At 40.8% G+C, this 23,173-nt stretch overlaps 6 protein-coding genes across 10 annotated transcripts; 3 read left to right on the forward strand and 3 right to left on the reverse strand.

The window, feature by feature from the left end:
• LOC104740241 (ADP,ATP carrier protein 2, chloroplastic) lies at window positions 7–2,023 on the forward strand. The gene is made up of 5 exons (XM_010460786.1): window positions 7–334; window positions 488–742; window positions 840–983; window positions 1,078–1,425; window positions 1,505–2,023. Exons 1-5 carry the CDS (start codon window positions 32–34, stop codon window positions 1,832–1,834), a joined length of 1,380 nt encoding a protein of 459 aa, XP_010459088.1. The 5' UTR covers window positions 7–31; the 3' UTR covers window positions 1,835–2,023.
• LOC104743319 (pentatricopeptide repeat-containing protein At1g15510, chloroplastic-like) lies at window positions 3,173–6,000 on the forward strand. The gene has a single exon (XM_019236194.1). The coding sequence runs from the start codon at window positions 3,228–3,230 to the stop codon at window positions 5,829–5,831; it is 2,604 nt and encodes an 867-aa protein (XP_019091739.1). The 5' UTR covers window positions 3,173–3,227; the 3' UTR covers window positions 5,832–6,000.
• On the reverse strand, window positions 5,973–14,326 carry LOC104740242 (ABC transporter G family member 40). 3 transcript variants are annotated; one of them, XM_010460789.2, is made up of 24 exons: window positions 13,827–14,326; window positions 13,557–13,677; window positions 13,371–13,459; window positions 13,186–13,270; window positions 12,907–13,066; window positions 12,733–12,809; window positions 12,609–12,662; window positions 12,132–12,524; window positions 11,764–12,045; window positions 11,363–11,679; window positions 11,108–11,268; window positions 10,912–11,015; window positions 10,649–10,805; window positions 10,476–10,561; window positions 10,198–10,223; window positions 9,596–9,707; window positions 9,181–9,513; window positions 8,806–9,096; window positions 8,638–8,721; window positions 7,375–7,508; window positions 7,058–7,285; window positions 6,803–6,974; window positions 6,465–6,719; window positions 5,973–6,369 (listed from the first exon to the last, which is right to left on the reverse strand). In XM_010460789.2, exons 1-24 carry the CDS (start codon window positions 14,156–14,158, stop codon window positions 6,112–6,114), a joined length of 4,311 nt encoding a protein of 1,436 aa, XP_010459091.1. In that variant the 5' UTR covers window positions 14,159–14,326; the 3' UTR covers window positions 5,973–6,111. The 3 variants fall into 3 exon arrangements, with proteins under 3 accessions (XP_010459091.1, XP_010459089.1, XP_010459090.1); XM_010460787.2 differs by lacking the exons at window positions 9,181–9,513; window positions 9,596–9,707 and having other exon boundaries at window positions 9,959–10,291; window positions 10,374–10,561; window positions 13,827–14,158; XM_010460788.2 differs by lacking the exons at window positions 9,181–9,513; window positions 9,596–9,707; window positions 13,186–13,270; ... (1 more) ...; window positions 13,557–13,677; window positions 13,827–14,326 and having other exon boundaries at window positions 6,112–6,369; window positions 9,959–10,291; window positions 10,374–10,561; window positions 12,733–12,826; window positions 12,907–12,985.
• Window positions 15,942–18,300, reverse strand: LOC104740243 (L-type lectin-domain containing receptor kinase S.1). The gene has a single exon (XM_010460791.2). It carries the CDS (start codon window positions 18,274–18,276, stop codon window positions 16,231–16,233), a length of 2,046 nt encoding a protein of 681 aa, XP_010459093.1. The 5' UTR covers window positions 18,277–18,300; the 3' UTR covers window positions 15,942–16,230.
• Window positions 18,566–20,248, forward strand: LOC104740244 (probable 2-oxoglutarate-dependent dioxygenase AOP1). 3 transcript variants are annotated; one of them, XM_019236428.1, is made up of 4 exons: window positions 18,566–18,656; window positions 18,847–19,234; window positions 19,339–19,663; window positions 19,748–20,248. In XM_019236428.1, exons 2-4 carry the CDS (start codon window positions 18,852–18,854, stop codon window positions 19,991–19,993), a joined length of 954 nt encoding a protein of 317 aa, XP_019091973.1. In that variant the 5' UTR covers window positions 18,566–18,656; window positions 18,847–18,851; the 3' UTR covers window positions 19,994–20,248. The 3 variants fall into 3 exon arrangements, with proteins under 3 accessions (XP_019091973.1, XP_019091972.1, XP_010459096.1); XM_019236427.1 differs by having other exon boundaries at window positions 18,615–18,705; XM_010460794.1 differs by lacking the exon at window positions 18,566–18,656 and adding an exon at window positions 18,716–18,732.
• LOC104740245 (gibberellin 3-beta-dioxygenase 1-like) lies at window positions 20,814–22,759 on the reverse strand. Its single transcript, XM_010460796.2, has 2 exons — window positions 22,080–22,759; window positions 20,814–21,522 (listed from the first exon to the last, which is right to left on the reverse strand). The coding sequence occupies exons 1-2, from the start codon at window positions 22,568–22,570 to the stop codon at window positions 20,934–20,936; spliced, it is 1,080 nt and encodes a 359-aa protein (XP_010459098.1). The 5' UTR covers window positions 22,571–22,759; the 3' UTR covers window positions 20,814–20,933.

The following is a 23,173-nucleotide window of genomic DNA, read 5'->3' on the forward strand; positions in this document are numbered from 1 at the left end:
ACCCTTTTTGAAGACATGGGTGAATCTTCCTATGGCTATTGGTTTTATGTTGCTTTACACCAAACTCTCAAATGTTCTCTCTAAAAAGGCTCTCTTTTACACTGTTATTGTTCCTTTTATTGTCTACTTTGGAGCCTTTGGTTTTGTGATGTACCCTCTCAGCAACTTGATTCACCCTGAAGCTCTTGCTGATAAGCTCCTTGCGACGCTCGGCCCCAGATTCATGGGTCCTCTCGCAATCATGCGGATTTGGAGTTTCTGTTTGTTCTATGTCATGGCTGAGCTTTGGGGTAGTGTTGTGGTTTCAGTTCTCTTCTGGGGATTTGCCAATCAGGTGAGATTACACTCTTCTTTTTGTTTTAGGCTACTGCTAGTTATAGTCTTATTTATGGGTTTTTAAGTTAGGTAGCCTTTGAAGATTTGGAACCGTTTGAGTCAATATCTATGATGTTTGTGAATTAACTTGCATGCAATCTTTTGGTGGCAGATTACAACGGTTGACGAAGCCAAAAAGTTCTATCCTTTGTTTGGACTAGGAGCAAATGTTGCACTTATTTTCTCAGGAAGAACTGTGAAATATTTCTCTAACATGAGAAAGAATCTTGGCCCTGGAGTTGATGGCTGGGCTGTATCATTAAAAGCTATGATGAGTATTGTCGTGGGAATGGGACTTGCCATCTGTTTCCTCTACTGGTGGGTGAATAGATATGTGCCTCTCCCAACCCGTAGCAAGAAGAAGAAGGTAATAATATGGTTAAACATACAAAATATGAAAATACTAATGGTTTTTCTATGTAACTAAATGCGCAGCTTATCTGGTTTTTTCTGATTTGTTACAGGTGAAACCACAAATGGGAACAATGGAGAGCTTGAAGTTTTTGGTGTCATCACCATACATTAGGGATCTTGCTACTTTGGTGGTTGCATATGGAATTAGTATCAACCTTGTTGAAGTCACATGGAAATCAAAGCTTAAAGCTCAGGTTAACAAAATCCTCATGGATAAGTTACTATTTACCACTAGTACTACTACACTGTCGTCTAAGAACCTAAAAAAAATCCTTTCTTTCAATGCAGTTCCCTAGCCCGAACGAGTACTCAGCATTTATGGGAGACTTCTCAACCTGCACGGGTATTGCAACATTCACAATGATGCTTCTCAGCCAATATGTGTTTAAGAAGTATGGTTGGGGAGTAGCTGCAAAGATCACGCCAACCGTTCTGCTATTGACCGGCGTTGCCTTCTTCTCTCTGATACTGTTTGGGGGCCCATTTGCACCACTGGTTGCCAAGCTTGGTATGACACCGCTACTCGCAGCTGTGTACGTTGGTGCTCTCCAGAATATCTTCAGCAAGAGCGCCAAGTACAGCTTGTTTGATCCTTGCAAAGAAATGGCTTATATCCCATTGGATGAGGACACCAAGGTTTCTCACTTTTCTCTTAAAAACGTAGTTGCATTCTTTCGATCTTGGATTTTTACGGTATGTGCCATTTGTTTTGCAGGTTAAAGGCAAAGCTGCCATTGATGTAGTCTGCAACCCATTGGGGAAATCAGGCGGTGCTCTAATCCAGCAGTTCATGATCCTTACATTCGGCTCACTCGCCAACTCCACGCCTTACCTTGGAATCATCCTGCTCGGTATAGTCACTGCATGGTTAGCTGCTGCTAAGTCGCTGGAAGGACAGTTCAACACTCTCATGTCTGAAGAAGAACTCGAGCAGGAATTGGAGAGAGCTTCATCAGTCAAGATTCCTGTCGTGTCTAAGGAGGATGCACCACCAGGAGAATCTGCGAGCCAACTATCGGAGAAATCTACTCCAACCAACAATTAGATGATGACGGATAAAGTTTTTTTTTGGGATTGTTTGCGTGTTGGTTTTAGCGTTTTGGTCGGAGTAAGATTTTGTTAGTGTGAGAGAAAGACTACAAATTAATCATTTAGTCATATGCGTTTTTTTTCGTTGTTGTTTCTTCTCTTTGATACCAATACGAAAGTAATAAAATTTTCAAGTTCAATAATACAGTATCATCTTCTCTGTAACTTTGGTGAACACTGAAAGTGAACTTTAACCAAAACAAAAAAGTAATTAACGAGTAAATTAAGGCCAAAACGACATAGTTTGGAAGAGGAAGATCATCCGTTAATTAAAGGGAAGAGTTTTGTCGATTTTATCTTCTCGCCTTAAAACCCCAAATGTAAAACCTCTACTGGTGTGACCATGTTCATTGCTCTGTCTCTCCTACGATGGCGTCTTCTGCTCAAAGTCCTCATTTTTATTTCAATCCAGGCAAGTCCAACTCTTTCCTAAGAAAGGCTCATAAGCATAGAAACGTTCGTTTCTATTGGAATTTTGGAATTCGGAAACTTTTCTTGAGAAAATCTCAAGGACTATCTGTTGTTCTTAGCTCGAGTTCAAGCAGTACCCACTTTTCGAATTCTCAGTTACATGGTCTATGCGCGAACGGGAAGCTGGAGGAAGCTATGAAGCTTCTCAATTCTATGCAGGAGTTGCGGGTTACTGTTGACGAAGATGTGTTTGTGGCTCTGGCCAGGCTTTGCGAGTGGAAGAGAGCACATGAGGAAGGCTCTAAGGTTTATAATATTGCTCTCAATTCCATGAGCAGCCTGGGTGTTGAACTCGGCAACGCGTTTCTCGCTATGTTTGTCAGGTTTGGTAATTTGGTTGATGCCTGGTATGTTTTTGGTAAAATGTCTGAGAGAAACTTGTTTTCTTGGAACGTGTTGGTCGGTGGCTATGCGAAGCAAGGCTATTTCGACGAAGCTATGTGTTTGTATCATAGGATGTTGTGGGTTGGTGGTGTGAAGCCTGACGTCTNGGATTGTTTGCGTGTTGGTTTTAGCGTTTTGGTCGGAGTAAGATTTTGTTAGTGTGAGAGAAAGACTACAAATTAATCATTTAGTCATATGCGTTTTTTTTCGTTGTTGTTTCTTCTCTTTGATACCAATACGAAAGTAATAAAATTTTCAAGTTCAATAATACAGTATCATCTTCTCTGTAACTTTGGTGAACACTGAAAGTGAACTTTAACCAAAACAAAAAAGTAATTAACGAGTAAATTAAGGCCAAAACGACATAGTTTGGAAGAGGAAGATCATCCGTTAATTAAAGGGAAGAGTTTTGTCGATTTTATCTTCTCGCCTTAAAACCCCAAATGTAAAACCTCTACTGGTGTGACCATGTTCATTGCTCTGTCTCTCCTACGATGGCGTCTTCTGCTCAAAGTCCTCATTTTTATTTCAATCCAGGCAAGTCCAACTCTTTCCTAAGAAAGGCTCATAAGCATAGAAACGTTCGTTTCTATTGGAATTTTGGAATTCGGAAACTTTTCTTGAGAAAATCTCAAGGACTATCTGTTGTTCTTAGCTCGAGTTCAAGCAGTACCCACTTTTCGAATTCTCAGTTACATGGTCTATGCGCGAACGGGAAGCTGGAGGAAGCTATGAAGCTTCTCAATTCTATGCAGGAGTTGCGGGTTACTGTTGACGAAGATGTGTTTGTGGCTCTGGCCAGGCTTTGCGAGTGGAAGAGAGCACATGAGGAAGGCTCTAAGGTTTATAATATTGCTCTCAATTCCATGAGCAGCCTGGGTGTTGAACTCGGCAACGCGTTTCTCGCTATGTTTGTCAGGTTTGGTAATTTGGTTGATGCCTGGTATGTTTTTGGTAAAATGTCTGAGAGAAACTTGTTTTCTTGGAACGTGTTGGTCGGTGGCTATGCGAAGCAAGGCTATTTCGACGAAGCTATGTGTTTGTATCATAGGATGTTGTGGGTTGGTGGTGTGAAGCCTGACGTCTATACGTTCCCCTGTGTATTGAGAACCTGTGGAGGTATACCTGATCTAGCTCGAGGAAGAGAGGTTCATGTCCATGTGGTTCGATACGGATATGATTTGGATATTGATGTAGTAAACGCTTTGATTACTATGTATGTGAAGTGTGGTGATGTGAAGAGCGCGAGGTTGCTTTTTGATAGAATGCCTAGGAGAGATATAATCTCGTGGAACGCAATGATCTCGGGGTACTTTGAGAATGGGATGTGTTATGAAGGGTTGAAGCTATTCTTTGCAATGCGTGGGCTTTCCGTTGATCCTGATTTGATGACTATGACAAGTGTTATCTCTGCTTGTGAGCTTCTTGGAGATGGAAGATTAGGAAAGGATATTCATGCTTATGTGATAACCACTGGTTTTGTTGTTGATGTATCTGTCTGCAACTCTTTAACGCAGATGTACTTAAATGCTGGGTCATGGCGTGAAGCTGAAAAACTGTTCAGCAGAATGGAGCGCAAAGACATTGTGTCATGGACCACTATGATTTCAGGCTATGAGTATAATTTTCTGCCCGAGAAGGCCATAGACACTTACAGAATGATGGATCAAGATTCCGTGAAGCCAGACGAAATAACAGTAGCTGCTGTTCTATCTGCTTGTGCTACTCTAGGTGATCTTGACACAGGTGTTGAGCTCCATAAGCTTGCGGTTAAGGCAAGGCTCATATCCTATGTGATTGTTGCAAACAATCTCATTAATATGTACTCGAAGTGCAAATGCATTGATAAGGCCTTGGACATCTTTCATAACATCCCCCGCAAGAATGTAATATCTTGGACATCGATTATTGCAGGGCTTAGACTCAACAACCGGTGTTTTGAGGCCTTGATATTCTTCCGACAAATGAAAATGACGTTGCAGCCGAATGCAATAACCTTAACAGCTGCATTAGCAGCTTGTGCTAGAATCGGAGCTCTGATGTGTGGGAAAGAGATTCATGCTCATGTACTGAGAACAGGAGTGGGGCTTGATGATTTTCTTCCAAATGCACTCTTAGACATGTATGTAAGGTGTGGGAGAATGAACATTGCTTGGAATCAGTTCAACTCACAGAAAAAAGATGTCTCATCATGGAACATTCTTCTAACCGGATATTCAGAACGGGGTCAAGGGTCGGCGGTGGTGGAGCTATTTGACAAAATGGTTGAGTCCAGAGTAAGGCCAGATGAGATTACATTCATCTCACTGTTATGTGGTTGTAGCAAATCCCAAATGGTGAGAGAAGGTTTAATGTACTTTAGCACTATGGAGGAATATGGTGTTACTCCAAACTTGAAGCACTATGCTTGCATGGTTGATTTGCTTGGTCGTGCAGGAGAGTTAGAACAAGCACACGAGTTTATTCAGAAAATGCCAGTAACCCCAGATCCAGCTGTATGGGGAGCTTTACTTAACGCTTGCAGGATTCACCGCAACATTAATCTTGGTGAGCTTTCAGCGCAGCGCATATTTGAGCTGGACAATGAAAGTGTTGGCTACTACATTCTGTTATGTAATCTGTATGCTGATTGTGGAAAATGGAGAGAAGTTGCAAAAGTGAGAAGAATGATGAAAGAAAACGGGTTAACAGTTGATGCAGGATGTAGTTGGGTTGAAGTAAAGGGTAAAGTTCACGCCTTTCTTAGCGATGACAATTACCATCCTCAAACAAAAGAGATCAACACTGTTTTAGAGGGGTTCTATGAGAAAATGAGTGAAGCTGGGGTTACTACAAGTTCAGAATCGAGTTCTATGGATGAGACAGAGATTTCGAGAGATGAGATATTCTGTGGACATAGCGAAAGAAAAGCCATAGCATTTGGTCTGATCAACACGGTCCCAGGAATGCCGATTTGGGTGACAAAGAACCTCAATATGTGTGAGAGTTGCCACGATACAGTAAAGTTCATCTCCAAAACAGTAAGAAGAGAGATCTCAGTTAGAGATGCTGAGCATTTCCACCACTTTAGAGATGGACAATGTTCATGCGGAGGTTAGAAACCAAGAAAAAAGGAATACACACATCAAGAGATTGTTATGTTATTACACAAGAAACCTGGATTACGTTTGGCTTTGTTTTGTCTGTAACACATCTTATAAGATAGTAACCTGCTCTGTATGTAACATTTAGTTAGAGGATTCAATCTAAATCCAGCGTTGTTGATCATCCTTTTATTTATATATCAATACAGCATTACAAAAAAAGGAAAGAATAGTATATAATAAACAAAAAAATATATTTTCTTATTGTTACAGAAAATAGAATGCAAAAACTTGTCTATCGTTTTTGGAAATTGAAACTCTTGATTCCAACAGCAAAGATAACGGCAAAGAGCAAAGGGAAGATGACGTTCATGGCGGCGACCACTCCCAAGAAACCTTCTCTGTATCCATAGAAATCTTTAATGAATTGCTTCACAGTAGTACCATCAGCCATTGGCTCCGTGATATCACCGAACTGTGATGCGATTAATCCATACAATGTCCACGCAACTGGGCAAAGCCAGTAGTACCATTCCCACCACACTGGCATACTCTGTTTTCATTAAAAAGTTTGGGGTCAAAACGTAATATTATAATACGTTTATAGCCTATTTTGAAATTAAATAAATAATAAGGGTGAAGACTTACGGGACGAGGGATGAGGAAGCCGGAGAAGAGATTCCAGATGCCGTAGAAAGCAGAGGAGACGACGGAGGCGATGTGGTGGTTCGGAGTCATAGCCACAGCCATCATGCCGTAGAAGGTGAATGTTAAGAATGATCCGTACATAAAGAAGAGGTACCAGAAGAACTTCACCGCCGTCCACTCGAACCCTATCATTGCGTACACGATGAGACCGTACACCACCGCTTGCACGAAGACGTATGGTATCTCGATGAAAACCTGATAAACACGAATTTTAGGGATTTTGGGTTGGAAATAAAAATGTGAACTTTATCACGGTCGGATGGATTTGTTTGAGTTACCTGAGCGAAAGCATAAGGCATGGCGGAGTACATTCCGGCGGCTTGTTCTCTGTAAAAGACTGTTCTTTCGACGTTGACGACTGGTTGCACTGAAGCTGCGTTTTGTAACCCGAGGAAGAGAACAGCTGTGTACATTGAACCCATTGCATTGGATAAGTCCTGCGTTGTTTTCCTGGAAGATGAAAAAATTCAAATTATGTCAGTCTTGAAACCTAGCCAGCATCAAGGTTTGTGTTATGGGGAGGTTACGCTTACGTTTTGCCTCCAAGGTCCCAGAACATTGTGCCGAACATGAGAGCAATGCCTATTGTGAAGAGGAATCTGACGGCCGTGTAAGGAGGGTTTCTCCAGTAGGACCAGTGTTGTTTCCATAGAGAAGCCATACATTGTGTCCAGAAGGATTGCGAGTATTGTGTTGGGAAATACAGATCTTTTGATCCTGGAGCTGGCTGGCTTAGCTCCTTGATAAGCTCCTTGTTTCTCCTATGATAAGAGAGAATGTTATTGGTGAGATTTAAATCTTGATGTTAAATTTGTGATTTGGCTTTAACATGACTGTGAAATGTACTTACTTGTAAAGGTCTGAATTTTTGTAGAGTTGGGCGAAATCGACTCCTAAAGCCGCTTCTTGAGATGTGTTTGAGACTTCAAGCATCCAGGTTGCTGGGTTGTACCCTTCTGTGATCTTGCTGATTCCTTGAATACTCTGTTGCATAGTCAACAATACATATTCAGTCCATGTTTTCTTCTCTTCCAATACAAATTGTAAGGTTAGTGTGATTATCTAAGTTGTTTTGTTACCTCGAAATAGTTGATCAAATGGGTTGATTCGTGGCCAAGAGGTCCAACGTAGATTTCCTCACCTCCGCGTTTCAGCAAAAATAACTGCATATATATGCATAGCCAAACCATGTTAACAAATGGTTGAAAGTTCTTTTTCAGATTCGCGTTTAATGTAATTTTTAATACCTCATCAAAGGCTTCAAAGATGTCAATGCTAGGTTGGTGAATGGTGCAGACGACGGTTCTGCCTGTGTCGACCGTATTCCTTACAGTCCTCATAACGATGGCAGCAGCTCGTGCATCCAATCCTGAAGTAGGTTCATCCATGAAGATTATGGAAGGGTTTGCAACCAGCTCCACCGCAATGGTCAGTCTCTTTCGTTGCTCTGTTGACAAACCGCTCTCACCAGGTAGTCCAACCAGTGCTTGCCTTAGCGGTGTTAACTCCACCAGCTCCATCACTTCATCTATGAACATCTGTACCAAAACAACAGAGAACATTGTTAGTATCATTTCAATTTCCTCATTTAACTTCTGGAAATGATAAGGTCTCTGGATAACCTTTCTCTTGTTTGAATCAACTTCTTTAGGTAATCGGAGCCAGGCTGAGTAAACCAAGGACTCGTAAACAGTGACATGTGGGGAATGAATATCAGTTTGTTCACAGTATCCTGAGATACGGGCAAATGTTTGTTGATTCTTAGGATAACCGGAGATTGTGATGTTTCCATCAATATAACCACCGGTTTTTCTTCCGGCCAGAACATCCATCAGAGTGGTTTTGCCAGCGCCAGAGACACCCATGAGAGCCGTGAGCACGCCTGGCCTGAATGCACCATTCACACCTTTCAACAGGACAAGTTTGTCTTCTTGTGTGCCTTGCTCTATCATTTCCTGTGCAGGAAAAATCACAAAATAAAGATTAGTAGGAAGTTTCTTGCATTACTGATATAGAACCCTCGAGNTAGTCAACAATACATATTCAGTCCATGTTTTCTTCTCTTCCAATACAAATTGTAAGGTTAGTGTGATTATCTAAGTTGTTTTGTTACCTCGAAATAGTTGATCAAATGGGTTGATTCGTGGCCAAGAGGTCCAACGTAGATTTCCTCACCTCCGCGTTTCAGCAAAAATAACTGCATATATATGCATAGCCAAACCATGTTAACAAATGGTTGAAAGTTCTTTTTCAGATTCGCGTTTAATGTAATTTTTAATACCTCATCAAAGGCTTCAAAGATGTCAATGCTAGGTTGGTGAATGGTGCAGACGACGGTTCTGCCTGTGTCGACCGTATTCCTTACAGTCCTCATAACGATGGCAGCAGCTCGTGCATCCAATCCTGAAGTAGGTTCATCCATGAAGATTATGGAAGGGTTTGCAACCAGCTCCACCGCAATGGTCAGTCTCTTTCGTTGCTCTGTTGACAAACCGCTCTCACCAGGTAGTCCAACCAGTGCTTGCCTTAGCGGTGTTAACTCCACCAGCTCCATCACTTCATCTATGAACATCTGTACCAAAACAACAGAGAACATTGTTAGTATCATTTCAATTTCCTCATTTAACTTCTGGAAATGATAAGGTCTCTGGATAACCTTTCTCTTGTTTGAATCAACTTCTTTAGGTAATCGGAGCCAGGCTGAGTAAACCAAGGACTCGTAAACAGTGACATGTGGGGAATGAATATCAGTTTGTTCACAGTATCCTGAGATACGGGCAAATGTTTGTTGATTCTTAGGATAACCGGAGATTGTGATGTTTCCATCAATATAACCACCGGTTTTTCTTCCGGCCAGAACATCCATCAGAGTGGTTTTGCCAGCGCCAGAGACACCCATGAGAGCCGTGAGCACGCCTGGCCTGAATGCACCATTCACACCTTTCAACAGGACAAGTTTGTCTTCTTGTGTGCCTTGCTCTATCATTTCCTGTGCAGGAAAAATCACAAAATAAAGATTAGTAGGAAGTTTCTTGCATTACTGATATAGAACCCTCGAGCAAGGATATTACCTGGGGCATGTCAACTGAGTATACAACATTGTCAAAGGTAATTGAATGTGGCTCAAATGGTAGCACCATTCCTCTTTTCTTATTGGCACCGACTTCAGCTACACCGTTTGTCCTAGCAGACTGAAGTTCTTGCTCGGTTCCATCACTCGCAGGCTCTTCTGCCATAACAGCTTGAGGCTTTCCCAAGGCTGTACGTAAAGAAAGTTCCAGAGTTTTCAGATAAATAGCTTTTGTATCAGAAGATGTGAACAAGCAAAATAGAGTAATTTACATACAGTTCAGAAACGTCAGAGCAACCGTGAAACCAAAGTTGAACANAATTTCCTCATTTAACTTCTGGAAATGATAAGGTCTCTGGATAACCTTTCTCTTGTTTGAATCAACTTCTTTAGGTAATCGGAGCCAGGCTGAGTAAACCAAGGACTCGTAAACAGTGACATGTGGGGAATGAATATCAGTTTGTTCACAGTATCCTGAGATACGGGCAAATGTTTGTTGATTCTTAGGATAACCGGAGATTGTGATGTTTCCATCAATATAACCACCGGTTTTTCTTCCGGCCAGAACATCCATCAGAGTGGTTTTGCCAGCGCCAGAGACACCCATGAGAGCCGTGAGCACGCCTGGCCTGAATGCACCATTCACACCTTTCAACAGGACAAGTTTGTCTTCTTGTGTGCCTTGCTCTATCATTTCCTGTGCAGGAAAAATCACAAAATAAAGATTAGTAGGAAGTTTCTTGCATTACTGATATAGAACCCTCGAGCAAGGATATTACCTGGGGCATGTCAACTGAGTATACAACATTGTCAAAGGTAATTGAATGTGGCTCAAATGGTAGCACCATTCCTCTTTTCTTATTGGCACCGACTTCAGCTACACCGTTTGTCCTAGCAGACTGAAGTTCTTGCTCGGTTCCATCACTCGCAGGCTCTTCTGCCATAACAGCTTGAGGCTTTCCCAAGGCTGTACGTAAAGAAAGTTCCAGAGTTTTCAGATAAATAGCTTTTGTATCAGAAGATGTGAACAAGCAAAATAGAGTAATTTACATACAGTTCAGAAACGTCAGAGCAACCGTGAAACCAAAGTTGAACAATATGACGAATCCAAGTAAGGCTCCAGTTCCAATCCAGTACCAGTATGCATGGGGTAAGAACCCACGAGACTTGAGGACAGTAACTCCAAGTGTTTCGCTTGAGTTTGCGACAGCCTGTAATACAACCAACGTATCAGTCCTGTCTAAAAGAAATACCAAAACCTTGGAAAATGTCTTCCGAATCTAAAGAGGACAGGGGACTAGGGAGGGTGATAATTACTCGACTCCAGCTGTGTCCGAAGAATTCGTTGGCCATTAGCGCGTTCTGTCCATACATGATTGGGGAGATCCAGTAACCCCATATCCACCACTTCTTAATGTCCTCTGTTTTGATCAGGTAAATGGGAAAACAGCGATAAGCATTTGATATGAGTATATGACAAACTGGCAACAGACGTATGTGCATGAACTCATACCTCGTGCAAGTACCACACCACCCAAGGCAAAGAAGACGAGCATCGCAAATGCACCAAATGTGTTTGCTACGATCATGTTTCTTCCCAATGCTGCCACCATCTTAAACAATCCAGAAGCCATCTGGTTCATGAGCACGAGCAGTATATACTGCTTAAACAGCCTACAAGAAACCAGCAGAACTATTAGCAGCTCATCCATAAGTATCCAAAGTTGTCATGTTTACTTGTTTGGTGTATGTATGAATGTATCTGTACCTTCCAACGTTGGGATCAAAGCCGATGACGTAGTAAGTGATGAATGTTGTGAGAGCGGCTTCAATAAAGCTTATAGGGATCTTGAGGAGCCAAGGAGGCAGAGAGTATACCCATGCAGGGTAGAAGAGAAGATCTCTTTGTTTGTAAAACACAGGAAGTTTTGCAATGGTCATTGAAAGTTCAGACATTCCATTGAACATGAGCATCATAAGGACGAAGAACAAGGCTCCCGTGTAAAGACTCCCATCCACCACAGTCTTCTTTTGCAGCTCCGTCCGAAAGAAAAGCGTCATAGTCAAGAATGCCATGACCAGTAGCTGTAAACACATGGAAGCAACAACATTTCAATAAGTCTGTCTTGGAGACAAGGAAATTTTATTTCAAGACGTGTGATCACTTACTTGTCCAAATTTGAAGTAGTAAACAAAGGAGTTTCTTTTCATGAGTAAGTATTCTCTGGAGAAGCTTGTCTTGAGAAGTTCTTTTATCCCAACTCCATACTTCTTGGTGGTTAGAGCAGCCGGATGGCTCTTTCTCTTGTCAAAGGGCAAAGCGAGCTCATCTCCGATTCTCCGCCCAACGTGGAATGATTGAAACGCCTCTGCAAACTCCCTCACTCTTATGAACCTGTAAGGCTCATCAGGTCGTGACCAGTACTGCATTTGGTCTTTCTTTGATGTCACCTGCCAGAGTAGTCATCGGTAAAGTATTTTTTAAGACATGGAACATAGTCGCTCGTATAATTGTGTTCTTATGAATAGAGTCTTACTTCTTGAAGGAAATCAGCGACGCCTTTTCTTGGAGGACATTTGAATCCCATGGTCTCAAAGAACTCCACGACGTGATCACGAGGGCCCTCGTAGATGATCTCACCTTCAGCAATGAGAATGATATCATCAAAGAGATTGAATGTCTCTGGCGCAGGCTGAAGGAGAGAGATCAGAGCTGTCCCATTGAAGATATGAACATAGTTTCTGAGGGAGTTCACAATCTGGTACGTCGTTGAGCTATCTAAACCAGTGGATATCTCGTCCATGAACAGAGCTCTCGACGGTCCAACCAGCATTTCACCAGTAGTGACACGCTTCTTTTGTCCTCCCGAGATACCTCTCAACATATCATCGCCGACCATAGTGTCTGCGCAGACCTCAAGCCCTAAGATCTGTAGAATTTACAAAAGAGTTTAGATGATTTCAACTTTCAAGCATAAGACTTTCATAACTCTCTCTTATAGGAAAGTCCTTACCTTGAGGATATAATCTGTCATCACATTTGTTTCTTCACCTGCTGTTGACAATGCCTGTAATGGAATACTTGTTATATAAGAGAACTGAAATCTTGAGGCAAGTAATATAAGTTATATAACAAACCTTCATGAAGACATCAATATCAGGGTCAGGTTTGATGTTTGCTTCTTTCTCCCTTCTTGCCAATTCCGTCAACATATCTAATGCGTCACGAAAACTTCGATGATTATCACAAATCAACATACCGAATCGAATGTTTCAAGAAAAATAGAAAACAGAGGACTTGTTAAAACTCACCATAACGCGAACCGACACCTTGGAAGCGAGCGGCAAAAGCAAAAGTCTCCCGAACAGTCATTTCACCTATATGAACATCGTTTTGGCCGATATACGCTGCTGTTCTTTGTGGCACAAACTCGTTCATTCCATGACCATTGTAAGTCACTCTTCCAGTTTGCTACAAGGGCAAAGAATCAAATTTATAATTGATTCACACAAATCATATAGATAAAAAAGAAAACAACACACACATGATATTGCAAAATAGATAGAGGGAGAGGTAAAGATGAGTGGTACCTTTAGTTCTTTATCAAGCTTTCCGGCCAAGGCAAGCAAGAGGGTCGTTTTCCCAGAACTTGGAGGACCCAAGAGCAGAGCCATCCTGCACAATTCAAAGATGGCCATTGCCTCATTGGTCAACAAGTTCAAGTATATTTAACAATTTCTCAATAAAATGGTTTAAATGGACTCTAAAGATTCACCTGCCAGGCTTGACGATTCCGCTGACGTCGTTGAGAATAGTGAACTTCTTCTTTTGGTTCGGAACAAGGTGTAGTGTATTCAAGAGTTTCTGTTAATATCATCCAAGAATCAGCTGTTAGAGAAATATTGTGTTTTTTTGTTTGTCTGATGACAAAAGAAACAAATAAGCAAAAACTCATTCTTACATCAGCGAAATTGGAGATGAAATTAACGAGCGTAGGTAAAGCTCTGCCTCCAACATGAACCTCTGCTTCAACTTTTAGATTATCAAACCTAACTTCTATAGTCGGAAGATCGATTCCAACTCTGTCATTTTCATAATTTCATACAATTATATATTAAGTCCTGAGCTGAATGATCAAACAAAACAGAGCACAAGAAACAGAGCTCCTCTGTTTTGGTGTTTTGATTGAAAGCTAAACTAGAAAGGATGAGTTTTTTTTTTTTTTTTATACCTATCGGTACGTTGCTTGAGTTTCCATAGGAGCTTCTCATGCTCGTCGTCACCGACTTTGATGAGCCTCTCTAGTAGTTTCTTCGTATCCTGAAACCCGAGCTTTTGAATATCGATCTCGTTGATAGCTCCACCGGCATGTGAGGCCGTGAGTATACCTTTCCTGAGACGATCAAAAGTGGGAAGCTTCTCAAGAGCAGCCCATCTCAAAGCTTCTTCATCGTCTTCTTCTCTAGAAGACCTCGAGAATATCTCCATTCCTGAATCTTTCCTCCACGCCGATGAGTTTCTTCTCAAACTGTTACTCGCTTTCTGAAAACTAGTTCCCTCCATTTTGTATCCAAGAAAATCAAAACCCTTCTTCTTTTTTCCTCTTCTCTCTTTTTATTTTAATTTTGTGTCAGATCAAAGATTCAAAAAATAATAAAAGATTAATTAAAGAACAAGTTCTTGAAACAGATGAGAAAACTCAAGAGAGAATTTTAGATGGAAGATGAAGTAAATGTTTGGTTTCTGCTCCTTATATATATATATATCTGCATTGAGGAGATTTCACTGTTCATAATTTAGACACATGCATGTATGTCTCTTCTTCTTCTTCACCAAAGTTGAAAAATCAGAGACGGAACGTGACCAAGAAATAACGTTCTACGCTTTTTGAGTTTACGAATAAGAAAAAGAGAAAAAGAAACTAGTACGTCAGCTGTGACTCTTCTCTGGGAAATCTAGAAGGAGCACTGTTGGTTAAGACGTTAATTAAAGTTATTATTTAAATGATCCCACACTAAAGTCAAAATCTTTTATCTCAAGAATCACGGTACAGTGTGAAATGAATTATTGTAAAGGGTTTGGACATAATCATGTTTTTAATGTATCAATCACACTGCACATTTTTTTTTTGTCTTTGTCATTATATATGCAACCATAAAACTTAAATTTGGGCACAAAGATCTTTACAAAATAAAAAACACTAGGTCTCTAACCACCACCATCTTAGGTTTCCGGATCAATAATCAAAATAGTTGACAGAATGAAAACTTGTTAGGCGACATGAAACAAATACAACATAGATAAACTAAATTTACATGGAGTAGTAAACTTCATTACACTTATTGTAAAATTAAGTGTTGGACAAGAAAAGGTTTAGAGATAATGTAAAAAAACAAAGAACAAGGCGACAAAATATTTAAATAGTAACGTGCGAAGAAAACAAACGAATGTGTAAAATACACAATAGTAAGTTTTAAACTTTGACAATTATCGTTAACTTAGCAGCCGCTTGTTCCTAATCCGCCATTATTTAATTTGAATTGTATATCCCCTTTGGACTTTTCATCTTTGAAAATAACAAAATAATACTAGTATTTTAGTATCTTCTTTTGATTTCTTAAAATTAAACCTGCATTTTAAGAGATAATGTTTGTGTTGAGTTTTAATACCATATAATTAGGTTGTGTAAATAATATATAAATTGATTTCTCAAAAAGTCATGTATATATGAAGAGATATTTTTTTGTAATGGTAAACGTGTGTTAAAAAAAGAAAAGATACTGTATACAGTTTTGACCACTTTTTTATTTTATTTATTTTGTTCTTTCTTTAATAGCGTGAGTCGAAGATTCTAATTGGACCTGAATTGAAAGATCGTCTTGGTTTAATTTCCTCAACCCCTGATGACACAACCACTTTCTTGGAAGCTGCCAATTTTCCATATTCTTCCAGTTTTATCGAGAAGACGATAACGTCTCTTCTTCTTCTTTCTTGTCAACCATCCAGAACGTCTTACTTGTATCCTCATTAATAGGGCGACCGTTTATTGGTAGGCCAATTCATTACATAAAACTGGGTGATTTAGTTATCTTGCGAGTCATATTTATTGGTCGGGCGTGCTGTTCCTGTCTAATTTATAGGTGTTACAAATTTCATTGGTTCAGTTTTTTTTTTTTTTTTAAGGAGTCAAACTCAAAGCTTTATAGATATGTAAATTAAAGAGTTTCAAACACTCCATTTAGGGAGAAAGATTACAGACCAACAAGGCAGATTTATAGCAAGAGATGTATCTTTCTGCACACATGGAGACTGAAGAAGAGTCTGCTTGTAATTGTGGGCTCACTCGTATAGAAAACCACTTTTATTTTTTTAATCATTTTGCCATAGTTAGTGTCTGAACTGTAGATAATTTAAACACTCCACTAATCAGATTTACTTACATTCGTATAGGGAAAAAAAACATTAAAAAGAAAAACAAAACAATTGAACCAAAATATGTCTCCTAATTACTTCTATGTCTTGCTCCGGTAATGTCCTTGCATCTGAATAGGCTTTTGCCAATGTATCAGTTTCAACTTTCCTATTCCTCAAGACAAAGACAAGACAAAACAAAAAGAAAGCAAGCAAAAATCAACTCAGGCGTGTGCAGCCTCAGAGTCTTCTACGGTGGCGGCCGGCGTAAGTCCAGTCAACAAATCCTCCTGTGGCGAGCCTAGCAAGAGTGAAACGATCTCTCTCATATTCGGCCGCTTGGCTGGATCAGGGTGACAACAAGCCAAACCTAACTTGAGCAACAATTCAACTTCCTCCATCGACTCACACTCACTCCTCACCCTCTCATCCGCCGCCTCAACCAATCTTCCTCCACCGTACAAATCCCTAACCCAATCCACAAGCACCATATCTTCTTCCTCCGCGTACTCTATCGGCCTCCTCCCACAAACAACCTCCAACACCACCACACCGAAACTATACACATCACTCCCCTCCGTAGGCGCAGACGCAGAAGCAAGCTCCGGCGCCAAATACCCTAACGTACCCACCACGCGAGTGGTGTTTGGAGCCCCACCGTGCTCATACAACTTGGCTAAACCAAAGTCCCCTAACCTCCCACGCATCTCAGAATCCAAAAGTATGTTACTTGATTTAATATCTCTATGAATCACCACTTGATCCCATCCATGGTGAAGATAGTTAAGCCCTTCCGCAACATCGTTAATCACCTGACGCCTTCTCCGCCACGGCATTGGCTCTTTCGGATTATCAAAGATCCACTGGTTAAGACTTCCGTTTGGCATGTAATCGTAGACGAGCATCAGCTCGTTTTTACGGCGACACCATCCTCTCATCTGAACCAGATTCTTATGCTGTAGCCTTCCCATACTCGAGATCTCCGCCATGAACTCTCTCAAACCTTGCTTCGAATCGTGGTTCACGCATTTAACAGCGATCTCACTGCTGTTGTTCGGCAAAACCCCTCTGTAAACTTTACCAAATCCACCAGATCCAAGAAGACGATCGTAGGAGAAAACCTCAGTAGCGGCGGCGAGCTCTTCGTAGCTGAAACGGTGAGGCCAAAACTCCAACTCCCACTCCTCAATCTCTTCTTCTTCCTCCTCTTTTATTAGCTTCTTCCAAATCAGAAAAGCCCCAAATCCGATTAGACCTACGAAGACAACACAACCGATAACGATCCCGGCGATTGCTCCGGTGGAAAGAGAAGACGACGAAGATCTCAGCAAGAAAACAGGTAACTCCGTTGTGTTGATGTCCCGAAGAGCTCCAGTATCACTCAAGCTCCAAGCTAGAATCCTCCGAGCTTCAACCCAATTCGTTTTCGAAGCGGAGAAGCCGACATACATATCCGCCGAGACATAATTAGCGATAACCGGATCACGAAAACTAAGCGTCGGCCGGCGAGGTCGAATCACGCCGACGGGAGCGACGGAGACGTTGATCTCGAAGTTAGGACCATCGAAATCGATCCAAGCTCGAACGTTGTTTCCGTTACGCATATTGAAGGGAACAAAGCTCCCGTTAACAGAATCGTAGTACCCAGCGGTTACGGAAGCGGTGGATTCGATGTTGTTGAGGTCGATTCCGATGTGGTTATCGTCGATATCGTTGACTTCAGAGTTCCGACCGGTGTCGAACTCGACGGCGAGGAGAGGAGCGTTGAATCGGACGGTGGTGTTGGTGAAGAGACCGAAGTATTGGCTGGAGATAGCGTTTGGAGGAGAGGTGGAGTTGGAGAGGACGAAGCAGAGGCCAAAGCCAGGGCTTGTGGATATGTCAGGGAGGATGGAGAAGATAAAGGAAGTTGAGAAAGACGAGAGCCGGGTCGGGTTACGAGTTGGGTCGGGTATGATTGAGAGCTTTCGCGGGTAAAAAGCGCGTCCGAAAGAGAAAGGATCGGAGTCGTTGATGAGGATGATCACGCTTGAGTCTATTCGGGAATCTTTGATGAGGATCACGTTGGTTCTGTTGGTTGCGGAGCTGAATGAATTGTAGAGGAAATCAATTGCAGAAGAGGAACGGTCGAGATGAGTGATGATTATTAGGAGAAGAAGGAGAGGAGCTGACCCTTGCCGCCGCCACCACCACCACCGCATTCTGTATAGTATAGATTTTTCTCCGGTGGGAGGAGCAATGTGAATATTTGGGGAAAAGGGAACAAACATAATAAGGCCACCGTCGGAGCTTTCTCATCTGTAATTAAGTGTGAGATTGAGATAGCGAGAGCAGGTGGTCAACGTCGGCGGCTTTGGAAAGTCAAAAGGTTTTTTTTCTTCTTTACTGTTGAGAAATTAGGAAATGTCAAACCCGGTTTCGACCATTCGGTTCACGATTATGGGCTTTTAATTTGTGTCTACACGCCTTTAGGCTCAAATTTGCCCCAATAATAAATACACTACGATTTATTTATTTTCTATTTCATATGATTGTATTTCTATGTGTGGTAATGTACAGCGACATGAGGATTTTAAAATTGATTCGTACAAGGACGACAAGGCAAAGCATCTTTATACAAACTGGTCTTTTACATGAGCATCTTTCAGATGTGAGTATATAAACAACATCATCGTCTCTCTACTTTTTGTCATATGAGAGTAAGTAAACTAAAAAATATTCTAAGTGTACGTGAGTAATATAGTTTATTTTCCTGGATCATATATTATGAGGAATATATAGAGTATTGTGTTGTATGGTTTTCTTTTTCTGATTAACTAACTATATATGATGCTTTATAGTGAAAATGAGTGGGAATGAAACTCCAGAGCTGCCGATCATCAACCTTTCTGACAAGAACCTGAAACCGGACACAGAGCTCTGGAACTCAACGAGAGACCGCGTCCGTGAAGCCATGGAACATCATGGATGGTTTGTGGCGGAATACAACAACTTTCCAGTAGAACTTCACCAGTCGATTCTGGGGGCCGCTAAGGAACTACTTGATCTTCCTCCCGACATCAAGATAAAGAAAGACAACCACAAGGCCGGGCACGGCTACATCACCATGATGTCAGATGCTCAGCTCGTTCATGAAGGCCTCGGTGTTGACCAAGTCAACGATGTTCAACAGTGCCGCCGATTCTCTCGTCTTATGTGGCCTGATCATCATGACAACGACCGTTTCTGGTATTATATATATATATTTATCAAGTAACTTAAGTACTTAACACAATCAAATTTTCTCCTTACTAGCTATCTATGTTATTAACGATATATGTAATATGTTATAGTGAAATCGTTCATGCATATGCGAAAATGCAAGCGGACCTCGAGCAACTTGTGATAAGGATGCTCTTCGAGAGCTTTAACTTGGAGAAGTATGTAGATAAACACATAGAAGGAACACGCTACCTTCTTAGATTGTTAAAATACAGGAGACTTCCTAATGGAGAACCCAACAGGAAGTTCATATCTCATACGGACAAGACCTTCATTTCCATTCTCCATCAGAACCACATCACCGGACTCATGTTGAAATCCGAGAAAGAGGATGTTTGGTATCCTTTTATCCCTTCACCTACCCGGTTTGCTGTTATAGCAGGCGATGCCATCATGGTAAGCTGAATAGTAAATGTTAATCAGTACTTCAATCGTCATATATGCTGTTAATTAAATTATGTGCGTATATGAAAACATCAGGCGTGGAGCAACGACAGAATCAAGGCGTGTTACCACAAGGTTGAGATGGAGAGCGTGGAAACGAGGTACTCATTAGGGTTCTTTTCGTTCCAAGAAGGAATAATATCGACACCAGAGGAGATGGTGGACAAGGACCATCCTTTAGCGTACAAACCATTTCGCCATGATGGACTTCTTGAGTACTATGAGACATTGGAGGCTCACCGTACCATGACCAAGGCCTATTGTGGCATACCACAAACCTGATCATTCTCCACCAAAACCTATCACTTTCGTTATCTTATTAGCTGTAAGATGTCTGCATTTGAATGTGTTTTAAGACCTCTTTCTTCTTTTTGGTTCCTGGAACAAAACTCAAATAGTCAAATGTTTTTTTTTTTTCTCTTTTTGTTCGGTTCCGTAATAAGATACTACTATATATTTGTCCTTGGTTGACTCTATTAACGGGCCTTGTTTACATTAGCATGGGCCTTAACTAATAATAGTTATCAACCTCGATCCTTTTTCTTGTGTTCTTTTGCAGTTGGTTTAATTTTGTTTTGGAATTTAAAACAGAAATCCTCAACTCCACTTCAAGTCTCCATTATACGAAATAGTTAATTCTTGTCTAATCAATATATCAATTAGAAAGAAAATTGCATAAACATGGGCCTATGTCTTCTTCTGGCACACATCGAGAGAGAAGATATTGATTGTAAAATTAAGATAAGATAATATAATGTAGTACTATTGTTTTCGTCATTTTCGTTTTCTTTTTGTAGAGTAGACATAGGCTTGTCTTTAGATGTGCTTTGTTATTTTATTTTCAGACAATCTGACAAATAGCAACAAAACAAGATGAATCGTGCTGGGACTCTGAAAATAACACCGTGTAGTTTGTCCTTAATGTTGTAAAATAGATTTTTTTAGTGTTACAATCATAGAATTTCTTTGGGACCCTCAATGCATAATTGCAGAATTATAGTTGTATTTTAATGAGATTCTCATTAGTGGCAACATGTCATGGGACGATTCGAGAAAGTGCTAGATGTTTTTTTCTTCTTCTTGAGAATTGCAATTTTTGATGTAATGCAATACACAGATACGATTGAGGACAGACAATGATACTACTAAAATCATTTACAGCAATTTTATTAATCAAAATAACTAAGCCGAGCACAAAACTATTAGGTATTAATCTCATGGGTCATTCCTCTCTGTGATTTCCTATCATTGAAAGAGCTTTATTGAAGTGAGTTGCTTTTGTTTGAAGATACTCTCTCCATGTGACGGATCGGTATAGAGGCGATTCAAGAGGGCTAACCAGCTTCGATACAGGTGATATCTTGATATCAGACTGGGGACCCCAAAGGAAAGCTACAGATAACCGGGCTCTGGTTTGGTTAACCCGAGCGCGGTGCAGCACGCTTTTAAACAATCCGTTGGATAAGATGTGGAAGAGGTCACCGACGTTGACCACGAGCGAGCCAGGTACCGGTGGCACGGTGATCCAACCAAGATCATCGCGAAACACTTGTAGACCGGCGGTATTGTTCTGGTACAGAATGGTTAGGAGGGTGGAGTCGGTATGCGCGGCTAGACCCATAGCTCGGTCAGGTTCAGGACAAACCGGGTAGTGATTTAGCTGGAGAGCTGCTTGGGCCCAGCTTAAATCTGCTGAATTGAGACTGGCCCATTCAACGTCTTCCTCGCTGACCCCAAGTGAATTAAGTGCTAACCACATCAGTTTAGAAGCCAACTTTTTCATTCGCTCCTCGTACTCTTCAACGATGTCGCTGTTAATTAAAAACGAATTGTTGTAGTCATCTAATTAGTACAACAGATGAGAGAGTTGACAATAATCAAAACTTTAAAAAATAAAAGGTACTCCTCAATTTGCATATATACTTAAGATTTTTAATATATTTGTACGACCTTAGGAAAAAAAAAAAAAAAACAAGTTGGAAATTTTTTTGTTTTCTCCGATAAAACTAAAAGAAATATATCTCCAAATCTTGAGGTGGGTCCACTAGCACTAGAGATTTTTTTTCATATATGCTCTTAACTCTTAAAATCCCACTAAACTCCGAGGACATGGCAAAAAATTTCGGTTGCTTCTGTTATCTATGCCCCTTGTTACTACCTATAGGGCGTCCAACGTTTCCGGATGTTTTACCTTAAATGATAATAAAATTCGTCTACGTTTTTATATGTTTTATTTTTTTCCTTCTATTAAAACTTTTGCATATATATAAGACTCGAAACCATGACTTCTATTTGGTTATATGTTCCTTAAGTAGCAATATGTAATTATGTGTACAAATGTATTGGATTTGAGTGTATGAATACATACCAGTAGTTGAGGTGATGTTGGGGCCAAAGTTTACGGAAATCGTTGAGAGGAGAACCAGTGATGGTGAACCCTTCGGACCACATTTGCTTATTAAAGAAAGATGCGATACGAGCCACGCCATAGCCGGAGACACCTGTCTCCGACCGAGCCGCCTTTAGCTTGCGTTGGACGGGTAGCCCAAAGAGGCTACCTGTGAGAAACTCAACGTCTTGCAGAAGACTCAAAGGCACGCCGTGGTTTGCGATCTGGAAGGCACCCCAAGTTCTACATGCATGACCGATTTGGTTGGCCGCGTCAGGATGGTCAAGGTCGATAAGAGGGATGGTTTCAACCGCGGTCGGAGGGGAAGGAGCAGCAGCGAAGAGGATATCGTCTTTAGGGGTCCACGAGTAAGAATCCGGGAGCTCACGGAGGGATGTGAAGTCAGGTTGGTGAGAGTGTGGGAGGTGAATGGGATGGCCTCTAAACACATCTGCTAGCATTGCAGGCATCTTTGCTCTTGTTTTTTTGATTTTCTTAAAAATTTATTAATTTGGAAGATGTTTGTGTATTTTTTTCTTTATGAAAAAATATAATGTGCTGTTTGGTGATGGTAGAGATTGGAAGAGTTTGAGAGATTATTTATAGTGGTGGAGTCGAGATCAAGAGAGGAGGCAAAAGCATATGTTAAAGCTCTTGTTTTGGTCCATTCTTATTGGTTTCTCGACTTGTTTATTGGATTAATACGATACGAACAAACCAAACCTCTAGAAAATTATGGAGGTCCCGCCATTTCCTTCTTTTGTAAGAAAAAATTATATAATTTATTATTTGATTTATGCAAGATAAGATACATGTACATGATGAGTTGTCAAACCATTTAGAATTCAAATCAATGTTTAGGTATTGTGATAGATTGTATCAGGAGAGTTTGTATTCATATGTGTGTAGAAGTTAAAACAGTGTTCATTCAAATAATCTATAGTTTTAAGAAAGCGATTAATGTGTATACGGCCGGACAAAATATGCAAAAGAAAGAAAGAGACAAATGTTTTGTAGTCTTATCACTTATTTTTGTTTATGTTGATTTTGTTATTTCCTCGGTCATTGGAATT

This window comes from Camelina sativa, chromosome 14 (genome assembly GCF_000633955.1).
Source record: "Camelina sativa cultivar DH55 chromosome 14, Cs, whole genome shotgun sequence".
Lineage (NCBI taxonomy): Eukaryota > Viridiplantae > Streptophyta > Magnoliopsida > Brassicales > Brassicaceae > Camelina > Camelina sativa.

Bases quoted from the DNA above. Each gene is read 5' to 3' on its own strand.
- LOC104740245 (XM_010460796.2), bottom strand. From the start codon at position 22,570: ATGCCTGCAATGCTAGCAGATGTGTTTAGAGGCCATCCCATTCACCTC. The intron at 21,523-22,079 runs GTATGTATTCAT...TTTAATTAACAG, and splicing joins CAACATCACCTCAACTACTG to CGACATCGTTGAAGAGTACG.
- LOC104740241 (XM_010460786.1), top strand. From the start codon at position 32: ATGGCTATTGGTTTTATGTTGCTTTACACCAAACTCTCAAATGTTCTC. The intron at 335-487 runs GTGAGATTACAC...TTTTGGTGGCAG, and splicing joins TCTGGGGATTTGCCAATCAG to ATTACAACGGTTGACGAAGC. The intron at 1,426-1,504 runs GTTTCTCACTTT...TTTGTTTTGCAG, and splicing joins CATTGGATGAGGACACCAAG to GTTAAAGGCAAAGCTGCCAT.
- LOC104740242 (XM_010460789.2), bottom strand. From the start codon at position 14,158: ATGGAGGGAACTAGTTTTCAGAAAGCGAGTAACAGTTTGAGAAGAAAC. The intron at 10,224-10,475 runs GTAGCTGAAGTC...TGGTGCATTCAG, and splicing joins AGTCTGCTAGGACAAACGGT to GCCAGGCGTGCTCACGGCTC. The intron at 9,097-9,180 runs GTTATCCAGAGA...GTTTTGGTACAG, and splicing joins TTGATTCAAACAAGAGAAAG to ATGTTCATAGATGAAGTGAT.
- LOC104740244 (XM_019236427.1), top strand. The intron at 19,235-19,338 runs GTATTATATATA...AATATGTTATAG, and splicing joins CATGACAACGACCGTTTCTG to TGAAATCGTTCATGCATATG. The intron at 19,664-19,747 runs GTAAGCTGAATA...TGAAAACATCAG, and splicing joins TAGCAGGCGATGCCATCATG to GCGTGGAGCAACGACAGAAT.
- LOC104743319 (XM_019236194.1), top strand. From the start codon at position 3,228: ATGGCGTCTTCTGCTCAAAGTCCTCATTTTTATTTCAATCCAGGCAAG.
- LOC104740243 (XM_010460791.2), bottom strand. From the start codon at position 18,276: ATGTTTGTTCCCTTTTCCCCAAATATTCACATTGCTCCTCCCACCGGA.